The sequence below is a fragment of the Chiloscyllium plagiosum genome, chromosome 7 (genome assembly GCF_004010195.1).
Source record: "Chiloscyllium plagiosum isolate BGI_BamShark_2017 chromosome 7, ASM401019v2, whole genome shotgun sequence".
NCBI lineage: Eukaryota > Metazoa > Chordata > Chondrichthyes > Orectolobiformes > Hemiscylliidae > Chiloscyllium > Chiloscyllium plagiosum.
The window spans coordinates 52356267-52377269 of record NC_057716.1 but is presented as its reverse complement, the minus strand read 5'-3'; the positions used below and the strand labels follow the sequence as shown (position 1 = coordinate 52377269).

At 40.7% G+C, this 21003-nt stretch overlaps 1 protein-coding gene across 11 annotated transcripts in view; it reads left to right on the top strand.

The window, feature by feature from the left end:
- kalrna (kalirin RhoGEF kinase a) overlaps nucleotides 1-21003 on the top strand; it is a 713874-nt gene that overhangs the window by 449688 nt on the left and 243183 nt on the right. For all 11 annotated transcript variants that reach the window (XM_043693727.1, XM_043693729.1, XM_043693725.1 and 8 more), the window contains exons 24-29: nucleotides 3041-3107; nucleotides 6586-6695; nucleotides 10479-10548; nucleotides 15875-15964; nucleotides 18671-18763; nucleotides 19475-19586. In XM_043693727.1, coding sequence (XP_043549662.1) covers nucleotides 3041-3107; nucleotides 6586-6695; nucleotides 10479-10548; nucleotides 15875-15964; nucleotides 18671-18763; nucleotides 19475-19586 — 542 coding nt within the window. The remainder of the gene's footprint in view (nucleotides 1-3040; nucleotides 3108-6585; nucleotides 6696-10478; nucleotides 10549-15874; nucleotides 15965-18670; nucleotides 18764-19474; nucleotides 19587-21003) is intronic.

The following is a 21003-nucleotide window of genomic DNA, read 5'->3' as shown; positions in this document are numbered from 1 at the left end:
GCTCTGCTAGGAGGTGTCCAGTCTCCCCAATGTAGAGGAGACCGCATCGGAAGCAATGGATACAATAGATGATATTCGTGTATGTGCAGGTAAAAGTTTGATGGATGTGGAAGGCTCCTTTAGTGCCTTGGATAGAGGTGAGGGAGGAGGTGTGGGCGCAGGTTTTACAGTTCCTGCGGTGGCAGGGGAAAGTTCCAGGATGGGAGGGTGGGTCGTAGGGGGGCGTGGACCTGACCAGGTAGTCACGGAGGGAACGGTCTTTGCGGAAGGCGGAGAGTGGTGGGGAGGGAAATATATCCCTGGTGGTGGGGTCTGTTTGGAGGTGGCGGAAATGTCGGCGGATGATTTGGTTTATGCGAAGGTTGGTAGGGTGGAAGGTGAGCACCAGGGGCGTTCTGTCCTTGTTGCGGTTGGAGGGGTTGGGTCTGAGGGCGGAGGTGCGGGATGTGGATGAGATGCGTTGGAGGGCATCTTTAACCACGTGGGAAGGGAAATTGCGGTCTCTAAAGAAGGAGGCCATCTGGTGTGTTCTATTGCGGTTGGAGGGGTTGGGTCTGATGCGGTTGGAGGGCTGGCCCACTCAGAGGACTGGCAGTTCAGAAAAAAATGGTCACTGCCTTTAAGTGTGAAGGGTGTAGGTTCAAGTTCCATTTCAGAGGCAACATTAAAATCTGGGTTGTCACTCCAGTGCAGAGGGAATGCTGGATTGTAAACATATCCGATATTAACAGATGCCCTGTTAGAACTCTCAGGTGGTTGTAGATTTGACAATGTTATTCAAAATCATGAAGGCCCAGGATAGAGTGATTCGGGTAAAATGTTCACATTGGTTGAAGGATCGAGAACAAGAGCGTACCACTTTCAAGTAATTAACAAAAAGAAGCAATGCTGATAGAAGAAAAAGCCTTTTTGTGCATTGTTAAGTGTGAAAGCATTGTCTGAGAGTGTGGAACAGGCAGGTCTACAAGTCGTTCAACCGAAAAGTGCATTAGTATCTGAAAGAGAACAATGTGAAAAGTTCTGAGGAATAGCAGGGGAATGGTCCAGTGTTGAATGCTGCTGCAGAGAGTAAATAAATATGACTGCCTGAATGGCCTCCTTCTGTGGTGTAACAATTCTCTGATTCTGTAAAGATCTCGGGGTGGTATTTTGAATTTCTAGTCATTTTCATGTTATCATGTATCATAATTATCGGGGAAGTGACAGTCTAGTAGTATTAATGCTGGATTATTAATCCCGAGATTGGGTTGAAATCCCATCAGGACAGATGATGGAATTTGAATTCAATGAAAATCTGGAATTAAGAGCCTAATGATGATCATGAATCCATTGTTGATTATCAAAAAGACCCATTTGGTTCACTAATGTCCCTTAGGGAAGGAAACTACCACCCTTACCTGATCTGGCCAACAAATTGTGTAAAATCTACACAGGTTTTTTCCCTAGATTTTCAACACAAACTCACCTATGTTTCACCAAGCAAAATAGCTTGCCATGAATTGGTGCAATCAGTGTTTTAAAATGCAATATTTGTTCAAAAATTAAAACTTTAAAGCTTTAAAACTATATATTGATAAATTTAAAAGGAATGTGTGCAGTTTGATTAATACAGCTGAAATGTAAGCATGTTTAGTCACAGCAACAGACCGCTATCTGTGAGTAGCCCAGTTTTAAATTACTGAAGTCTAGATTAGAGTGGTGCTGGAAAAGCACAGCAGTTCAGGCAGGTAGGACAAGTCATGGGGACAGTGCTGAGCTGGAAGTTTGGAACAAGGGTGAGGTGGGAGAAAGGGAAATGAGGAAACTGTTGAAGTCCACATTGATGCCCTGGGGTTGAAGATAATTCTAAAAATATAAACAGACTTATTCTCTCGTGACATTCCTATAGAACGTCAGTCTCAATAGGGAATCACAGTCAAAGCATTTTAAAATGTCCTTATTAATGATATTACATTCAAAACAGCCTCCTCAAATGTCTGCAAGCAAGCACAATTATTGAACCTAGCAATAGTTATTAATGAATCTTGAGGTGGTGCCAGTAATATGGGTTGGCTAACTTCGAGCACGATGTATTTTAAACCAGCAAAAAATTGTAAAAACTCAAATAGTTGATTTTTGATTTAAAAATTTCCCTAAATCATTTGCATTGGTTACACTTATTTCAGTTGAATTGTGCCAAAAACACCAGGGGAACCAAGTAACAACTCTATCCCACTGATGTTAAACACCACAAGAGACAGTTCCTGAGACAGCAATCTAGTCTTACAAAGTACTCTACTGTTGTGAAAATTAACTCTTCAAAAACAAAAGATTAATCTTTGCATGGTTAAAAATCACACAATACCAGGTTATAGTCCAACATGTTTAATTGGAAGCACTAGCTTTCAGAGCGCCGCTACTTCATCAGTGGTTGTCCAGCTGATGAAGGAGCGATTCTGCTAAAGCTAGTGCTTCCAAATAAACCTGTTGGACTATAACCTGGTGTTGTGTGATTTTTAACTTTGTACACCCCAGTCCAACACCGGCATCTCCACATCATCTTTACATGGAAATCAGCAAGTATGCAACAGATCTCTGCTGTTGAGTAGGCTCACATTTTAGCAAAAATAACTTTATGAATAGCAAACCAGCTATAAATCAGCTGTGAGAATTTGTGCCAAGACTCTTGATTGCATCTGGAATATTTGAAAAAGTGATAGCTGCAACTCCATGGTGAGTAGGCCTGCTCAAATAAGCTAAATTTTGAGAAGGTTAAGAGTACTCTTTTTTGTTGACTTGTAAAAATGGGTTACAGCTGTGGCTTGTGCTTTAGAGGCAGGTTGTATGGATTCATGTATGATTTCCTAGTTGTCTTGTTCAAGAAATTTCAATGAAACAAGAATCAATATTTAGGTTGGGATTAATATGCAACAATCAGTTTTCCTATTTCCTGTCTAAATCTTTCTAGATTAGAAAATCTATTTTATTACTTGTTACATTCTCCATCGTGTACCATTTTAATCATGAATTGGATAGAACATTCTCTCTGTTTATTCTCCAGGTTTATAATGGCTGAACTCCTCCAGACTGAAAAGGCATATGTTCGGGATTTACATGAGTGTCTTGAGGTATGCAATCTGCTTTTTTTCTGTCCTATAGACTGTCTAATGTATGTTCAATCCTGTGGTGGTAGCTTCCGTTCAAATTGCCAACAAATTTCTTCCTAAATAACATTTTAATGTGCTCTGAGTTGAAGGTATATAGTTTGGAATGCACTTTCTACTTCTTGATAATACAAAATTGATGATAACTCCAATGAGTATCCAACTTGAAGTGCACGAAACAGATGCTGAGTAAGTTTGACTCTGTAAGAAGTAGAGCTCCATAATAACGTCAAACAGTAAATGTTCATTCCTCAATGTTGAAAGATGCTTAAAGGAGTATTTGTTGGATCCCTGAACTACTTAAGCAACTCAGAAGCAATTTTTAGGGCTGATTTTAAATGCTTGGAGAAATTTCTCCCACTTGCAAGATTTTGTTCAGAAACTAGAATCTGATTTAGAGACAGTCAGTTTGATCAGTGTCCATGATTGGATCAAAAACATTGGAATCTAGTTCCTTTTTATCTAAACCATTCATGTATTTCTGTTGGCTGGCCCTTTATTTTCTGTATCCTTTCATGTTGCGTTCAGATAACTGCCAACAGCTAATCACTCTGGTCTGCAAACCTTATTAAAACCAAGTTAAAATCACACAACACCAGGTTATAGTCCAACAGATTTAATTAAAAGCACACTAGCTTTCGGAGCGATGCTCCTTCATCAGGTGGTAGTGGAGCCCTCCACCTGATGAAGGAGCTAGTGTGCTTCCAATTAAACCTGTTGGACTATAACCTGGTGTTGTGTGATCTTTAACTTTGCACGCCCCAGTCCGACACCGGCATCTCCAAATCAATATTAAAACCAATACAGCTTCTTTACTGAATTAATTAGAACTCTTTTACAGTTTCTCATTAAGAAATATTTTATTCGCCAAGACCTTCTGCCTACCACCCTAACTTTTCTTGGTGCCTCTACCACCTTCCACTGGCATAAAAACTTGCTTCTATTTTGATGAAAGATCATCAACTGAAATATTGGGTGGATTCTCATACTCTCAGTGGTGGTGGTTTGAAGCCAGGAATGTAATTTAGTTATGAGATTTGTTGGAGGATTTGAGCTATAGGGAGATGCTGAATTGTTTGGGACTGAGGGGTGACGTTATGGAGGTTTATAAAATCATGACAGGCATGAGTAGGATAAATAGACAAAGTCTTTTCCCTGGGTGGGGGAATCCAGAACTAGAGGGCATAGGTTTAGGGTGAGAGGGGAAAGATACAAAAGGGACCTCAGGTGCAACTTTTTCACACAGAAGGTGGCGCGTGTTTGGAATGAGCTGCCAGTGGAAGTGGTGGAGGCTGGTACAATTGAAACATTTAAAAAACATCTGAATGGGTATATGACTTAGAAGTGTTTAGAGGGATATGGGCCAGGTGCTGGCAAATGGGACTAGATTAGATTGGGGTATCTGGTTGGCATGGACAAATTCGACTGAAGGGTCTGTTTCTGTGCTGTATATCTCTATAATTCTGTGTCATACCTGACCCCCTGCCACCTTCCTGTGTCCACTTTACTCCAGTTTTAGATTGGAATGTCCAATGTCAAGCTTCCTGCCTCACTGCCAATTGACGCCTTTAAGTGGCTAATTACGGATCACTGAAGGGCATCACTGGCCACTGCTGAGATTAAACTAGCTACAAGCAGTGAGTTGCTATGCAACATGTCCAACAGGTAAAATGGTGTGACACCAGGATGGAATGTGAACGTCTTGATCAAAGACAATCTGTTCCTGATCAAGGAACTAGTAATTGGGCAGGGGGGTGTTTGCTGAGACCCACCTACATCTACCATTTCTTCTGATTACCCCTGCTCCCCTTTTCCCCACCTTTGAAACAGCCTCCCTTCTCAATCAACATATCTTCCACTTTGTATCTCTGTGTTTCTGGGTGTCTTTTTGGCAGCAACCACACTGTTGGATTCAAGAGTTCTCAGCCTCGATTAACTGGCTGTTCTCATTGTCTGGGATACTCCAAATGGCCACAAGTCATCTCCCTAATATGTAACTGGCACTAGACTGGGCAGACCTTACATTTTTCCTCTCCATAGGTGCTGCCAACTGTGCTGAACATTTCCAGCAATTATTGTTTTTATTTTGGATTTCTAGCGGCTGCAGTATTTTGTTTCTTTATGCATTGTTTCCTCATCCTGTAATAATCCATGTCATTTATGAATTACATTGTCAACTAATGCACAAATATAATTACTAATTTGCAAAGAAAATTCATTGAGTAAAATTTCTAAGTGTTGATAATCAAGCTAGGAGCTAGCTATGTCTTTTATACAGGATAGATGTATGGCTGCAAGATTGTCAACTAATACTCAGATCTATAAAAATGTCAGATTAATAATGAATATTTCCACTCAACCTATATGACAGAATCAATTTATACCAAAAGTATGCTCTTCAAATTTGAGAATTTAAGAACGTCTTCATTAAAGCATTCAGTCACTAGGAGATGCTGTTGCTCATTTTCATTTGATGGTGCAATGATAAATCAAAGGTAGATTTTAGAACCTACCAAAGAACATTAAAAGCAAAAACATTTTGGAAATTCACTATCAAACTACTCTTTTGTGATACTTAGAATTATTGGTTGAAAACCTGATGAGCACAACCATCTCTTGAGTTTCTTTATTGTTGTTCGATGTTTAAAGTTAATGTATTTTCCAAAATAATTAATGCTTCTTCGTATTTCTTTGCAAACTGACATCTGAAAATGGAACGAAATGTATAAATTAAGAAGAAACACCATGTGACATCAGCACAAGCATCCTTTCTGCACTTCAATATTTACAAGTAGTGCCAAATACCTCAAAGGGACAGTTTCTGTCTGCCCTTTGATTATTTAGTGTTCGCCAATTTTATTAGGTTCACCTGCTTCCATGTCATTAAACATTACTAGAATGGAATGTTAACAAGATAGGTGGATTCTGATTTTTTCTGTGCTGTTCTTTTCTTGTGCTGCAAGATGCAGGATGACTTCCCTTTCCATTTTTCTTTCCTGCCTCAAGAAAACATTTCTTAGATGGTTCAACTGAATTTTGGAACTGCTATTTATGATTCATAACAGAAAACTGCATGTAGACCGTGAATATCATATTTTTAGGCTGCTCCAATGTGTCTCCATAATGTTCTGGATTATAAAGTGTAAAATCATTCAGCCCTAATGAAAGGTTACTTAATGTGTGATTGCAAGCAGCTCTTTTACAAAGGTTTCAAAATACAGCAAACATTGTGTGAGAAATGGAAGTGTTCCAATATATTTATGAACTGAACATACATTTAAAAATCATAGAAGCATGCAGTCAACAGACACTGCAACAAATTGTCACTTACATGCATTGTTTATTCTAAGAATTGTGAAAGATTGAGAGAATTGTGAGAAAGAAGCTCACCCCATACTATCCACTCAGTCATGGAGTTTTCTTCCCAATTATTACATTTCAGACCTATTTCTGGGAAATGACCTGTGGAGTGGAAGAGATTCCCCCTGGTATTATTAACAAGGAACATATCATATTTGGAAATATCCAGGAGATCTATGAATTTCATAACAAGTAAGTCATGAATGGCACATAGTTGAGTGTTAGGTCACTGGTGACCATTTTAAAGAATATCTTCAAGTGAAGTAACAGAGGGAGACAAGTGAGTAGGGAATTAGATAGTGCAGAAAATGAAAAGACAATGTGTTTGTAAGACAAACCTGCAAACCCTCCTGAACATGTCCTGAACTAGTAAATCAGAGACATAGAGAAATAGTCTAGAGAATGAGAGTTCCAACATCACTGTGGTAGTGTGTGAATCTGAGATCAGTTTTAAAATGATCCATAAATAACAAATTGCTAACAGTTTTTTAAAAAGTGCCCTTGAAGTTGTCTAATTGTTACCAAAATCCAATTGTTTCATGAATACCCATGTCCATATGGTGAGGCTGTTGAGCAAGTCATTTGATTGTTAACAATAGGTAGCAAGTGCTGGCTTTGTTAGAGATTCACAAAATACTGAGATTATTGAAAACAAAGAAAAGATAAACTTTTCAATACTCACAGTGGCACTATGAGTGACATGTGCACAATGTTCATGAAGATCAGGGACCTGAGCGATCACCCAGTGTACACTAACCATCTTGGCAAAGGAACTGAGGGCATAACTGCTACGTTTGCAGATGACACAAAGATAGATAGAGGGACAGGTAGTGTTGAAGAAGCAAGAAGGCTGCAGAATGACTTAGACAAGCTGAGCGAGTGGGCAAAAAAAGTGGCAGATGAAATACAAGGTGGAAAAGTGTAAGGTTATGCACTTGGAAGAATAGAGACAAATACTATTTTCTAAATGTGGAAAGGCTTCAGAAATCTGAAGAAGTGAGGGATTTAGGAGTCCAAGTTCAGGATTCTCTTAAATTAAAATGCCAGTTCAGTTGGCAGTTAGGAAGGCAGTCGAAATGTGTGGTGCTGGAAAAGCATAGCTGGTCAGGCAGCATCCGAGGAGCAGGAGAGAGGGTGGTGCTGAGTTGGAGGGTTGGATCTGGGTTAAGGTGGGGGGAGGGGAGAAGAGGAAACTGGTGAAATCAACATTGATTCTGTGTGGTTGGAGGGTGCCAACGCATAAGATGAGGCGTTCTTCTTCCAGATATTGAGTAGCTTGAATTTGGCGGTGGAGCAAGCCTAGGACTTGCATGTCTTTGGCGGAGTGGGAGAGGGAGTTGAAGTGGTCAGCCACAGGGTGATGGGGTTGTTTAGTGTGTGCATCCATTTAATCAGTTTCCTGATGATGAGTTTACACTTGAAATGTCGACTCTCTTGCTCCTCGGATGCTGCCTGATCGGCTGTACTTTTCCAGCACCACACGTTTGACTCTGAACTCCAGCATCTACTGTCCTCATGTTCTCCTACTTAGGAAGGCAAGCGCAATGTTAGCATTAATTTCAAGAAGGCTAGAATATAAGGGCAGAGATGTACTGCCGAGGCTGTATACGGCTCTGGTCAGATATTCATTTGGAATACTGTGAGCAGCTTTGGGCCTCATTTCTAAGAAAGGATGTGTTCACGTTGGAGGGTTTCCAAATGAGGTTTACAAGGATGAAGGGCTTGACAAATGAGAACCGTGGGTTTGTGCTCAGTGGAATTTGGAAGAGTGAGCGGCAATCTGATTGAAACTTACAGAATACTGAGAGGCCTGTATAGAGTGAACATGGAGAAGATGTTTCCACTAATAGGTGTAGCTAGGACCCAACGACACAGACTCACTTTGAAGGGATGTCACTTTAGAACTGAGATGAGGAAGAATTTCTTCAGCCGGGGCTAAGTAATCTGTGGAACTTATTGACGCAGAGGGATGTGGAGGCTATGTCATTGAGTGTATTTAAGACAGAGATAGCTAGGTTTTTGAGTGTTAAAGAGATCAAGCATTATGGAGTGAAGGCAGGAGAATGGGATTTTTGAAACATAATTTAATGGTGAGCAGGCTCGATGGGCCAAATGGACTAATTCTGCTCTGATTGTTTATGATCTTATTGTCAATAATAGTTCTTGGAACTGTTCAAGCAGTGAGAAATGGAAATATTAGTAGCCCATCAAATTCACTGTCTATGAATTTCTATGAAACGAAACAAAGCCAGAAGTTCCTATATGCTCACTTGCCCAAGGGCTTTACTCACCCCCTCTTACTTGCAGAATAGAATTGAGGGAGATAATGATTGGAAGCAGCATGGAAGATCCTCTGTTCGCATTAACTTTAATGATGACATTGCAGATCATAAGGAAGCTGATGATGGGGAGAAGGCCGTGATAAAGATTCTGTATAAGTTTTTTTTATGTCCTTGGCCTCTTAATGTCACCCTTTATATCACTTGCTTTCTCATTTTCCTGTATTACAGAAGCAAAGGTTGCATGCTTGTCAGCAACAGGGGATGAACTTGTCAGCTGCTATAGACAGTCATTCAAATCCTGGTGAAATGCAGGCCTCTGTGTCTCCAGGTTTTAAGCATCTTACAGCTTCAATAAGATTAGTTAACATTGGAAACTCCCCATTCTGGGGTGGCAGAAGTAGATCAATATCTATCTAATTTCTCCAGTGAAATGAGGATATTTGCTTAGGAAAGGTGTCCTGAGGAGCTCTGGCTAGTTCAACATTTGAGCTGGATTGTGTTTTAGATATGTGGTGTACATTAAAATTCCTTGGAATTCTGAACCCACTTTAAAAACATCAACAAACCATTCCTTCTTTGTAAACTGAATTCAACATTCATTTCGGTGCAGCCATCTCAAACATTCCAATGTCATGGACTTGCTCCAGGACATAACAAATTTACAAGCGGAAAAACTGTCATGCAGACCGAAAATTTACCAGGGCTGATCCCCAAAGTATGTTAAATTGTCAAAGCTTAGCTGGGTACTGGAAGAGATACCTCTACGTACCTCAGCATTCCAAATTCTGAAATAAAAGTTGGCTGTGAATCACCACTGTGGTTAAGCTGTCTGCCAAACTCATAGCCCATGTATATGCATAAGTAAATTCATTAACCACCTGTAACAATTATCCCACTGAATTCTGCTGCCACTTGTTGCTTCAGTCTGTAATCACTCAAGATGATTGAATTCTTGAAGCTGTCACTTGCTATGTGAGAACTGACCAACCCAAAAACAATGTGAAAAATTAGATTAGATTACTTTACAGTGTGGAAACAGGCCCTTCGGCCCAACAAGTCCACACCGACCCGCCGAAGCGCAACCCACCCATACCCCTACATTTACCCCTTACCTAACACGACGGGCAATTTAGCATGGCCAATTCACCTGACCTGCATATCTTTGGACTGTGGGAGGAAACCGGAGCACCCGGAGGAAACCCACGCAGACATGGGGAGAATGTGCAAACTCCACACAGTCAGTGGCCTGAGGCAGGTATTGAACCCGGGTCTCTGGCGCTGTGAGGCAGCAGTGCTAACCAGTGTGCCACCGTTCCGCCCACAAGTTAACGCTCTAACAATTGGTTTGTTCCCTCATTATGGAACACTCCTGGTATAGCGCGACTAGTAAAGTTGGCAGCAAGACCGTGGTCAATAGCATGAACGTGTTTCAACTTTCAGAGACAGATTATTAACCTCAGGTCATACTTGTAATTTGTAAAGACATTAACAACACAAGATTATTCCATTACCTTTCCCAGTTTTAGTTGATAATTCTTTCAAGAAGTTAGTTTCTCAAAGATTATAATTTCTGATGTGAATGATACTCTGATCAGAAACAGAATTAGGTGCACAAGAAATGTAAACATACAAGAGCACAGATCCAGAGGGACATTGTAATTAATATATAATTCAAACTGTCTCACCTTTTCAGTATCTTTCTGAAAGAACTAGAGAAGTATGAACAGCTTCCAGAAGATGTAGGACACTGTTTTGTCACATGGGTGAGTAAATACTTATATGAATGATCTTAGAAGTATAATGATTACAGACTTCTGCTGATGATGTATTTTGGAATATCAGTTGGAATCTGGAAGAAAGAGCTGAAGAAACTCAGAAAAATGGCATGCACCATGTCCTGATGACTTCAGTTCTGAAGAAGAGTCGAAATGAACTCGAAATGTTAACTCTGTTTTTCTCTCTCCACAAATGCTGCCAGACCTGCTGAGTTTCTCCAGCATTCTCTGTGTTTGTTTCAGATTTCCAGCATCTGCAATTTTTCACTTTAAATTGAATAGAATCTCCCAGTCCAAACCAGAGCTTTTAGGAAGATGGACACGAATCCTAATTAAGCAGAAAAAAAATCAGTTTTTCAACAGTGAGTTACAATTTTGCTATGAAGTTCTCAGAACGTTTCAGGTGGGATGTTTTTTCCTCTCTTGCACTAATTAGAATGCAGTGAATACTCTCTGATGAATACAAGCTTCTTGAGTTACTTGGCCCCTCCATAACCAAGACACTTACAATGTAAGAGGTGAAGCCTACTCGGTTCAACCAGCTCATGAGACATCTTGTCAGATGTAGTCTAGCTTGTAATTCTTAAATGCTAATAGTGTAAAGGATAAAGCCTCATAAGTTCATCAAGCCTGCCTGAGTGAGGTAGCCACACTATCAGCCACCAACAAATCTGACAAGGTTCAGAAAAAGGCGGGTTAAGATGAAAGGAATAGTGCGGAATGGAATACAAAAGGGTGTGAATGCAAGGGCACTGGAAGGACCCTGGGAAATGGAGGGAGGAAACTGAGATATAAAGTGATATGGGTAAGGGGACAAAAAAGGTAGGAGCTGCATTTTTAGGTGGGGAACACAAAAGGCAGTTAGTTGTTCGGGGGAGGGATAAAGAGCAAATGAATTGAATAAGGGGTGGGGAAAGGCTAAGGTGATCAGATCTGGGTGGGACTAGGATTGGGGAAGTGCAAGAATATCAAGTAAGAGAATGAGAGGGCCAGTAGTCACAGGGGGGATTAAAGAAGGGCAGAGAGGATGCCAAAGCCCAGTGGGTCCAGTGCAGCCAGTCTGGGGAGTTGCAGGAACACAGTCAGGGACTGTGCAGGTTTCAGTCAGGGGTGTGGTCCCCCATTGAGCAGGTCTGTCCAGCCAAGTTACTGAAGGAGATGAGAGCACAGTCAGATCAGGGGTTCCGGACTCGAAACATGAAGATGGGAGAGGGTTATCAGGGAGCCACTACTGCAGGAGACAAAACAGGGGAACTTAACAGTAGGGAAGGGAAGCTTAATGCTGGGAGGCAGAGTCATAGAGTCATATAGATGTACAGTATGGAAACATGTCCACCCGTCCATGCCGACCAGATATCCCAACCAAATCTAATCCCACCTGCCAGCAGCCAGCCCATATTCCCTTCAAACCCTTCCTATTCATATACCCATCCAAATGCCTTTTAAATGTTGCAATTGTACCAGCCTCCACCACCACTTCCTCTGGCAGTTCATTCCATACACGTACCACCCTCTGCGTGAAAACGTTGCCCCTTAGGTCTCTTTTATCTCTTTCCCCTCTCACCCTAAACCTATGCCCTCTAGTTCTGGACTCCCCCACCGCAGGGAAAAGACTTCGCTTGTAAATCTTTTCTGAACCCTTTCAAGTTTCACAACATCTTTCCGATAGAAAGGAGACCAGAATTGCACACAATATTCCATCAGTGGCCTAACCAATGTCCTGTACAGCACAACATGACGTCCCAACTCCTGTACTCAATACCCAATTAAGGAAAGCATACCAAACGCCGCCTTCATTACCCTATCCACCTGCGACTCCACTTTCAAGGAGCTATGAATCTGCACTCCAAGGTCTCTTTGTTCAGGATTCTCCTGTTCCCTGGATGCTGCCTGACCTGCTGCACTTTTCCAGCAACACATTTCCTACTCAATACTCTGACCAATTAAGGAAAGCATACCAAACGCCGCCTTCACTACCCTATCCATCTGCGACTCCACTTTCAAGCAGCTATGAATCTGCACTCCAAGGACTCTTTGTTCAGCAGCACTCCCTAGGACCTTACCATTAAGTGTATAAGTCCTGCTAAGATTTGCTTTCCCAAAATGCAGCACCTCACATTTATCTAAATTAAACTCCATCTGCCACTTCTTGGCCCATCTGAGGGGATTTAAACAGTGAGGGAGGGGGCTACTCAGTGTCGAAGAGGTGGGAGGAGAGATGATAGAGCATAGGATTGTAAGGGATCATGTAGAGGGGGAGGGGGAAGTTATTGACACTTAACTGCAACCTGGCTTCCTGGGGTAGATAGTGAACTACAAACCATAACATGTTCACTTCAGATACCAGAAGCCGGTAGGAAGGTGGGCCAATGGAGACTTAGATAAACGGGTTGGATGGGTTTGAGGTCTATGGTGTTGATAAAGAGAGCTACCAGTAAGGAGATGATAATGTTTGAGAGTTGGCTGATACCAAGAAGTGGAGCCTCAAACTGTCTGCCCAAGGAGTGGGTATTGGTATTGTTCCCTCCATCAACGTTTAAATCACAAGAGTGCAATGGAAATGAAAATGGCTGCAACCAAACATCGTGAGGTTGAGGGTCAGTGCTGCCACCTGTGAAGGATGGGCTTGCCAGTTAAAGCATGCATGGCCCTTTAAAGGGCAACACCAGCAGAGACACAAAGGTGAAATACACTGGTGAGCTCAGCAGTCCGTGTGGACCTCAGACATTAGCCTATTGTGTGAAGTCTACTCCTGTAACCAAGCTCTCGTGAAAACTTCATTCGGACTAATGGCTGAGTCCCACTAATGTTTGTGCTATAAGAGCAACATCTGTGCATCTGGAAAGATGGAGCCAAGTCACAGGACGCTGCAAATCCCCATTGTCTGTTCATGGTACAGTAGCTACTGGGCACCTCAGGCCATGGAACACTGTCAAGGGATAAGGATCATTGGCTTCAATACCTCAAAGTTTGCATTTCTGGCTACACAGAAACTTAGGCAAACAGATAAATATGAATGAACATATATTTAGAAATTAAGAATGTATTTACAATCAAGTATCACTTATGCCATTAATAGGTCTTCAAAAGTTCTTTTTCCTCTCCCTCCCATTATGTCCTCAGTGCAGTCCCTGTATTAGCAGCTAGAGTGGAGAGAACCTTCCCCACACTGATGTCCATTGGCCTTGGACCTCCAGTTGGCCAATCTTGCAGGTATTTGTGTCTGTAAGGGCCTAGATATGCTGCATGTGCCCTTGCCAGAGGCAAGTGTGCCCTCTTTGGCCTAGAATCGAAGTAGGGTTGAGATTGCCTGGCAGGATAGAGGTGAGGGGCCTGACTACTTCTGGATTGCCAAAAGAGGAAGTTTCTGAAGGACTGTGTAGTTCCTTCTCTGGCTGGGCACCAGCTGACACCATCCATTCCCTCTGTGAGGAAGGGGTACCCAGAGTGAGGTCAAGGTCCCCCATTATTCTATTGCCCTGCAGTTGGTGCTGGACCCCCAGAGCAATGGGTACAGAACTAGTTGGATATCCAGCAGATTCTGAGAGACCTGGACCTGTTACTGTATAAGAGACAGTAACACTGTGGTGCAAGGAGTAGCTGCGGTGAAATGACAGACATTGATTACACGTGAGCAATCTAATGGAGATGTCTGGTGCCCAATTATGTGTGTTACAGTCATCAATAGTGGCAACCTTACAATGCTAACTTACGTTCACAGTAGTAAGAAGCTTTGAGTAAACAGTGATATGTACCAAAGGTTCTGAGGAAGCATTTTAAAGGAGAAGATCGACAAAGCAGGAGATTCGGCTCTTGAATACAATGACTTAGAGGTGGCATGAGGTGCTGGGATGGAAACTAGAGAAAGGGGGAGTTCAGGGCTGAGCTAGGAGTGTTTTACAGGAGGTTTGTCCCAGTGGCTTAGTAAAAGGGAGGTTGTCACTCAGTCTCCAGTGTCTTGACGAAGAAATCCAGGAACTCCTCAAACATTGTTGGAAGGTGATGGGGATTAGTGAAAGTAGTTTAAAAAACAGTTTATAATTGTGAAGAGAAGCTAGGTGTAATTTTTTGAATTATCAGATGATCCTGGAATACTGAGCAGTAACAGATGAGAGCAGGAACAACCAGTGCTTTGTATAGTCCAGCCAGACTTGTTGATGGATGCCTATTGTTTTGCCATCACCTCTCAAGCACATATCCGTTGAACCTAATGGAGTGCTGTACCCAAGGAAAGATGAGGTGAGAGGCAGTAATGTTCTTAATCAGGACTAGTCTATCAAAAGTGGTGATGAATTAGCCGTTGTGTAATACATTAGTTGCAGAATTGTTTTTATGAAAAGAAGGCTACTGATCAGACAGCTTGAATTTTGAAAGCGGAGTTGTAAGTAAATTGGGATATTGTCTGTTTTGAGGTGCAAACACAGCGAAGTGTCAGTTTGGCGCATGGATGAGCATGTGACTTGAGCATGATACAAGTAATCAATCAGATATGGTGTCATCTGTGATTAATGTGATAGGACAAGCAAGACCATATAAAGATGACAAGATTAAGGAACTGGCCATTAAATGGCTTGGGGTGTTTACAGAGCAAAAGTGATTTAGGGAGAATAGGAAAGCAGTAATTACAGGAGAGAGAAAGCATGACAAGATCAAACAGAGATTGAAATTCCTGAAGATTAAAAGCCATTTTGTGCAGAAGTTGAAGAGCAAAGCAATGAGGATGGCAGTGAAAAACTATTTATTGTACTGGGGGTAGACTGTGGAGAATGACGTTAAAAGTAAAATAAAAACAACAAAATGCTGCGGATGCTGGAAATCTGAAACAAAAAAAAACAACATTGCTGGAAGAATTCAGCAGGTCTGGCAGCATCTTTGGAGAGAGAAACAATGTTTCAAGTCCAGTTTGACTCTTATTCAGAACCGAACTGCAATACCAGCCACAATTATTGTACTTCGTAGTAGGTACAATTCTAACTGTTGTAGTATTCTCCCTCTTAAAATCAGTTTTGTTCGGGCTCCTTGGTGTCATACCCAGTCAAATGCTGCCTTGACCTGAAGGGAAGTCAGATCACACCACATGTCCGGAGTTTAACTGTTTGTCCATGTTTGTACCAAGGCTGTATTGAGGTTAGGAGTTGAATGACCCTGACAGAAGCCAAACTAAATATCAGTGAAAAGGAATTATTGAGCAAGTGCTGATTGACAGCACTGTTGATGACACCTTCCTTCACAATGTGGTGCACATAAATCTTAATGGGTGTATTAGTCTCTGTTACCAAAATCTAATTTGTTGTTTGATTTTATTTCTGCACAGGCAGACAAATTCCAAATGTATGTCTCATACTGCAAAAACAAACCTGACTCAAGCCAGCTAATCTTAGAGCATGCAGGTGCCTTTTTTGATGTAAGTAGGCTCAATTTTTGTTCCCCATACTAAGAATTGTTTTGGTTTACACAATAGTTTTAACCATCCATGTTACATTAAACACTGAAGGATGGTTTTGACAAAAGCCAATATTTGGCGTTGTTCAAAATACAGTTCTGTTTGTGTACATTGGTGGTATCATTCTTCAACACTGATATCTGTCAAAATCATATTTATGATTCTGTTCAAGTTAAAATAATTAACATTTTAAGATCTTTTATTTGCATTTTGTTAAATATTGCCAATTCTTGTATTTACCTGTTTCTGTGATTTCTGGCTTCATGTTCCTTCATATTTGTGAAGAGTGTTCAAGGCTGAACACATTCCTGAAAGCAAAATTATTCAACGAATCCTCTCACATTTAAGGGAGCAGGCTGAAGTGCTGAGTTTTTTTTGCTTATTTTATATTTTGTATTATGCTATGAGCTCAAAGTTGTTTATTTTTTCAATGATTTTATTGGTACTAATCTGTGTTCAGGAACACATTGTATATTGGTATCTCCCATTGCTGGTATTTAGCTACCGTTGAGGATGTTTTGCTTTTCAGCAGACTATAGAAAGCACTTTGCATTTGTTAAGCAAGCCATGCTAATGAATTGCTGTCCAGCCTGACCCAAACAGAATGGGTCACAACTATTTACTCCAGGTTTCATTAAGGAGCCACGGGCCAACTTGCTACCTGATGGACGGGAGTTGGGAAGGAAGCCATTCATCATCTGCAAAAAAACTAGGTTTGCCTTTTCTGTGTGCCTACATTTAGGTAATAACAGAAGAGTAGAATCTGAAAATGTCCTTGTAGGGCCTTAATGGAGCAATTTGGCTCCTGTAGTGTCTCATTCTTAGACATATTACAACCTTCAGTGGACATGAGCCAGACTAAACTCATGTGCAGGCCAGATATTTTAAAAACCTAAAAGTGGTAATATATTTCATTAAGTTAATAATGCAGCATTGATCCTTAAGTTGCAAAGTTGTAAGAAATAGAGGCAGGAATACATCATGTAGCTCATCAAACCTGTGCCATTAATTAAATGATGTCTCATATTACTTTCTCCTTGACTCCATTTCTTTTATCCATGCCCTATAATTATTGACTGCATAATGTAGTTCAAATTATGGCCTTTACAGCCTTAAATATATTCACAAACTCATCCATCACAGCTGTCTGAAGTAGAGAACCTGAAAAATTCACAACTCTCTAAGAAATTAAGTTACTCCTCATCACCTAATTAATAAATGAAACTAATGTGAACCTGTGTATTCTAGTTTTAAGGGTATCTCAGCATCTCAATTCCCCTCAAAATTATATGTTTCTATAAGGCTGTCATGATTGGAACAATGTCAGCAGGTGAATCTCGTAGAATATGAGATCCCTGATTGGGGCTGTTAACCTGGTCCAATCAGGGATCCTAGTCTGGCAGATATAAACAGGAATGTCAGAGGTTCTGTTCACGCTAGAAGCTGGCTCTGAACTAGCTAAGTCAGTTTCTTGTAAATAAAGGGTGACTTTGTGATGGGATACTGCCTCTGTGGAGTTATTTGAAAGGCCACTTCTTATTGTGCTAATTTCTAATGTGCACAAACTACCTACTCAAACTTTCATCATAAGACAACTTTTTCATTTCAGGTATTAATACTGTGTACCTTCTCTGAACGGTATTCAATGCAAATTTTTTTTATTTCTTGAAAAAGGAGACCTAAACTGGGCACAATATTCTAAATGGGATCTCACTAATGCCCTGTACAGTTGTCGCAAGGCTTCCCAACTTTCATAATGCACTTCCCTTGCAAACAAGGCCATTCCATTTGCCTTCCTTATAACTTGCTTTATCTTCATGGCAACATTTTGTGATCTATGTGCAAGGATATCCAGATAAGGATCTGTGTTGCATTATTATTAAGCTTTTTTCCATTTAAGTAATATTCTGCTTTTCTATTCCTCTCACCAAAGTGAAATCTTTATATTTTCCAACATTATTTTGCTAGATTTCTGTCCACTCACTTAATGTATATATGTTCCTTTATAGACTCTGTGTATTCGCCTTGCAATTTGTTATTCCCCTGTCTTTTTATCAGCAGCAGGTTTGGTTGCAATGCACTGAATCCCTTCACGCAAGTCATTAATGTAGATTATAAACAGTTGAGTCTCAGTACTGTCCTCCTGACACTCTGCTAATTACAGTTCGCCTTGTTCCACTATTAAAGCCCTTACCTCACTTGCCGAGAAATAATGTCTGTCTTATCTAATTGCTTCAATTTTAGATATTTTTATATGATATTCCTGTCTGATTTTGTAAGTTTACTCTCATAATCCTCAGTATTCCTCGTTCCTAGCAGTCTTTTATTGGTTTTTAACAATTACCCAAATTGCAGCATACCACTGCTCTTTGCAAGAGTGTGAAACTTTTCTTTCAATTTCATGCCATCCTTATCTCCCTAAACCTTGATTATTCATCTTTCTCATGGGGCATTTCTAAATGGACTATATATTTGTTGACAATTATGAAATACCTCCTTTAATGCCTTCATTGCTTATTTACTATTCTAGTCTTCAATTTCCTGTTGTCTTGAATAAAATCAACAACTTCATTCACGAATTGTTAGTGCCATGAAATATTACATTTATTTAAGCATCATAGATCTGAGTAGAATCATTATTCTGTATTGTATAATTCTGTTTTTCAGGAAATTCAACAAAGACATGGTTTAGCCAATTCCATTTCATCCTACCTAATTAAACCTGTTCAGAGAATCACTAAGTACCAGCTCCTACTGAAGGTATGTAAAGCTTCCAGTATTTTTTTCAGGGCACATCCAATGGATTCAGCCAAACAGCTGCTTAAGAGGAATGCCTTTCTCCATAGAATTATAAAACTAACAGTAGTCTAGAGCAATGTGTTTCAGGCCTTTATCCAAACCTTATAGTGGAATTCCACTTTCCCATCATGTCCTTCATAACCTTTTCCAGCTGCCAAGTGTCATAGTTTTGGGCTCTGGTTTTTTTTCGCACAGCACGCTGCATTTCCTGATTTCACCTTGTACCAGACTGACAGTGTTCTGAAACTGTTACAAAATTACAGCCAAACCACTGCAAGACAGTATTATCTCTGTTTTAAGCAGTTTGTGTACAGTTCTGTGGGTTGGTGTGTTGGAGCTGGGCTGGAAGTCATTGGTTAAAAGCAGACATCATTCACACCCACTGGTAGGCAACAAAAACAGACAGTGAACCCTGGAAAGAATGTGACTAGGGAGTGGGGGACCACAGTTTCCAAAACAGGAATAAGAAAAAATTTCCCAGCTGTACATGCTTTAAATCCTTCGCTTTCTCCATGAGTAACAAATAGGACTTCAGTGACTCTGTTTAGTTTTGTTAAAATCTTAGAAATTGCTCAATCTGATTTATTAAAAAGGTGAAGGGACGTAAGAAACCATTGGGTAATGACCTGTTTTTAATTTGATATATAGTATCTTTAACATTTCTGCCTTTAGGAACTTTTAACCTGCTGTGAAGAAGGCAAAGGCGAATTAAAGGATGGTCTTGAAGTGATGCTTAGTGTACCCAAGAGAGCCAATGATGCTATGCATGTCAGCATGCTGGAGGGTAAGATGATAAAAAACAGTAACTTTGTGGCCAGTACCACTGAAGTTAGATCTCATACAGTTTGTCAACAATGAAAATTTGTGCTTTTATAGTGCGTTTTGAATAGTTCACTTTCTTGAAAGTCCACGTTCATAGCACCTACAGGAACATACTGTTTAGTTATCACAGAAAGCAAACAATTATTTTAATGTATGCAGTTGGTGTACTTGTGGATGTAAATTGCTTTGTCCAATGTATATAATAACCTACAGTTTATTTTTTCAGGACCAATCTTTTGGGTCTGACCTAAAAGGTTCAGAGGGGAAAAGTTTGATAAAATTCAATGGCCAGTGCAGGGATCTCAGAGCATAGTTCCTTCCTACTCAATGATTGTGATGCAGGCAAAACTGAACTTGCTTATTTTTACAATTACAGTGAGCAGCTCAATGGTAGGTGCACTGCTGAGTGGCTACACACTGAGCAAGAGGCCCAACCTTGAGCGTGGCTAATACCAGTCAAAGCTAGCCTCATGTTTAAAGATGAGTCACTTCAGCAAGCCATTCAACTGGCTGTCAGTGATACCAAAAGCAGAGTAATAGAGCAGTAGACTGCAGAGAAAATTCACTGGATTTCACCTGTAGTATTGGATGTCTGTGTGCAGGAGGTAGAAAGGGGACCACAAAGCTCTCTGCGAAGGTACTATGGGCAGATAGTGACAAACATTAATCTCTGCTGCCTGGCACTGAGAACCCACGCAAACTACTAAAAAAGATTCAGTGCCCTCATCTGAATTGGTCGCAATCAGTGAATGCATCTTCAAGTGCCAATCACATCTCCAATCTCTAACACTGTTCAGAGCACCACATCCTATCACTTACCCATCCACCAATCTCTAACTGTTGAGAATCATATTTGACATTCATATGTTCCACCACAACTACTCACCTACCACTTTTGCAAGTCTTCTATCTGAATCTTACATTTTCCACATTCTACCAGCTATTCAGCACCTCACCCAAACACATTGTAATATGATCCTGCTCCCTTACAGGTCTCCAGACCACATAGCAAAAGGGCACACCAACAAATCGATGGAAGACAAGAATAGCTGCAACTCCTTACCTCTAGGAGGAGATTGCACTTGACACTATTGACACGGGTATTACAGACATTGTGATGACCAGTTTCACTGATGTCATCCAGGACAATGATATTTTCCTGCCTTATACATTTTCTGAACCTCTTCACCCTCATCCTGCAGTCCTGTATGATGTATAAGCTGCTGCTGATATAACCACATAATTCTTAGTTTCCTGTTCACACCCCCATTCTCATCCCAGTTCTCCTCATTTACACTTTCAAATACCCAAGAACTGCTTGATTAAAGACAAAATACAATGGATGCTAAAAATCTAACACAGATGACTCTGGAGAAATT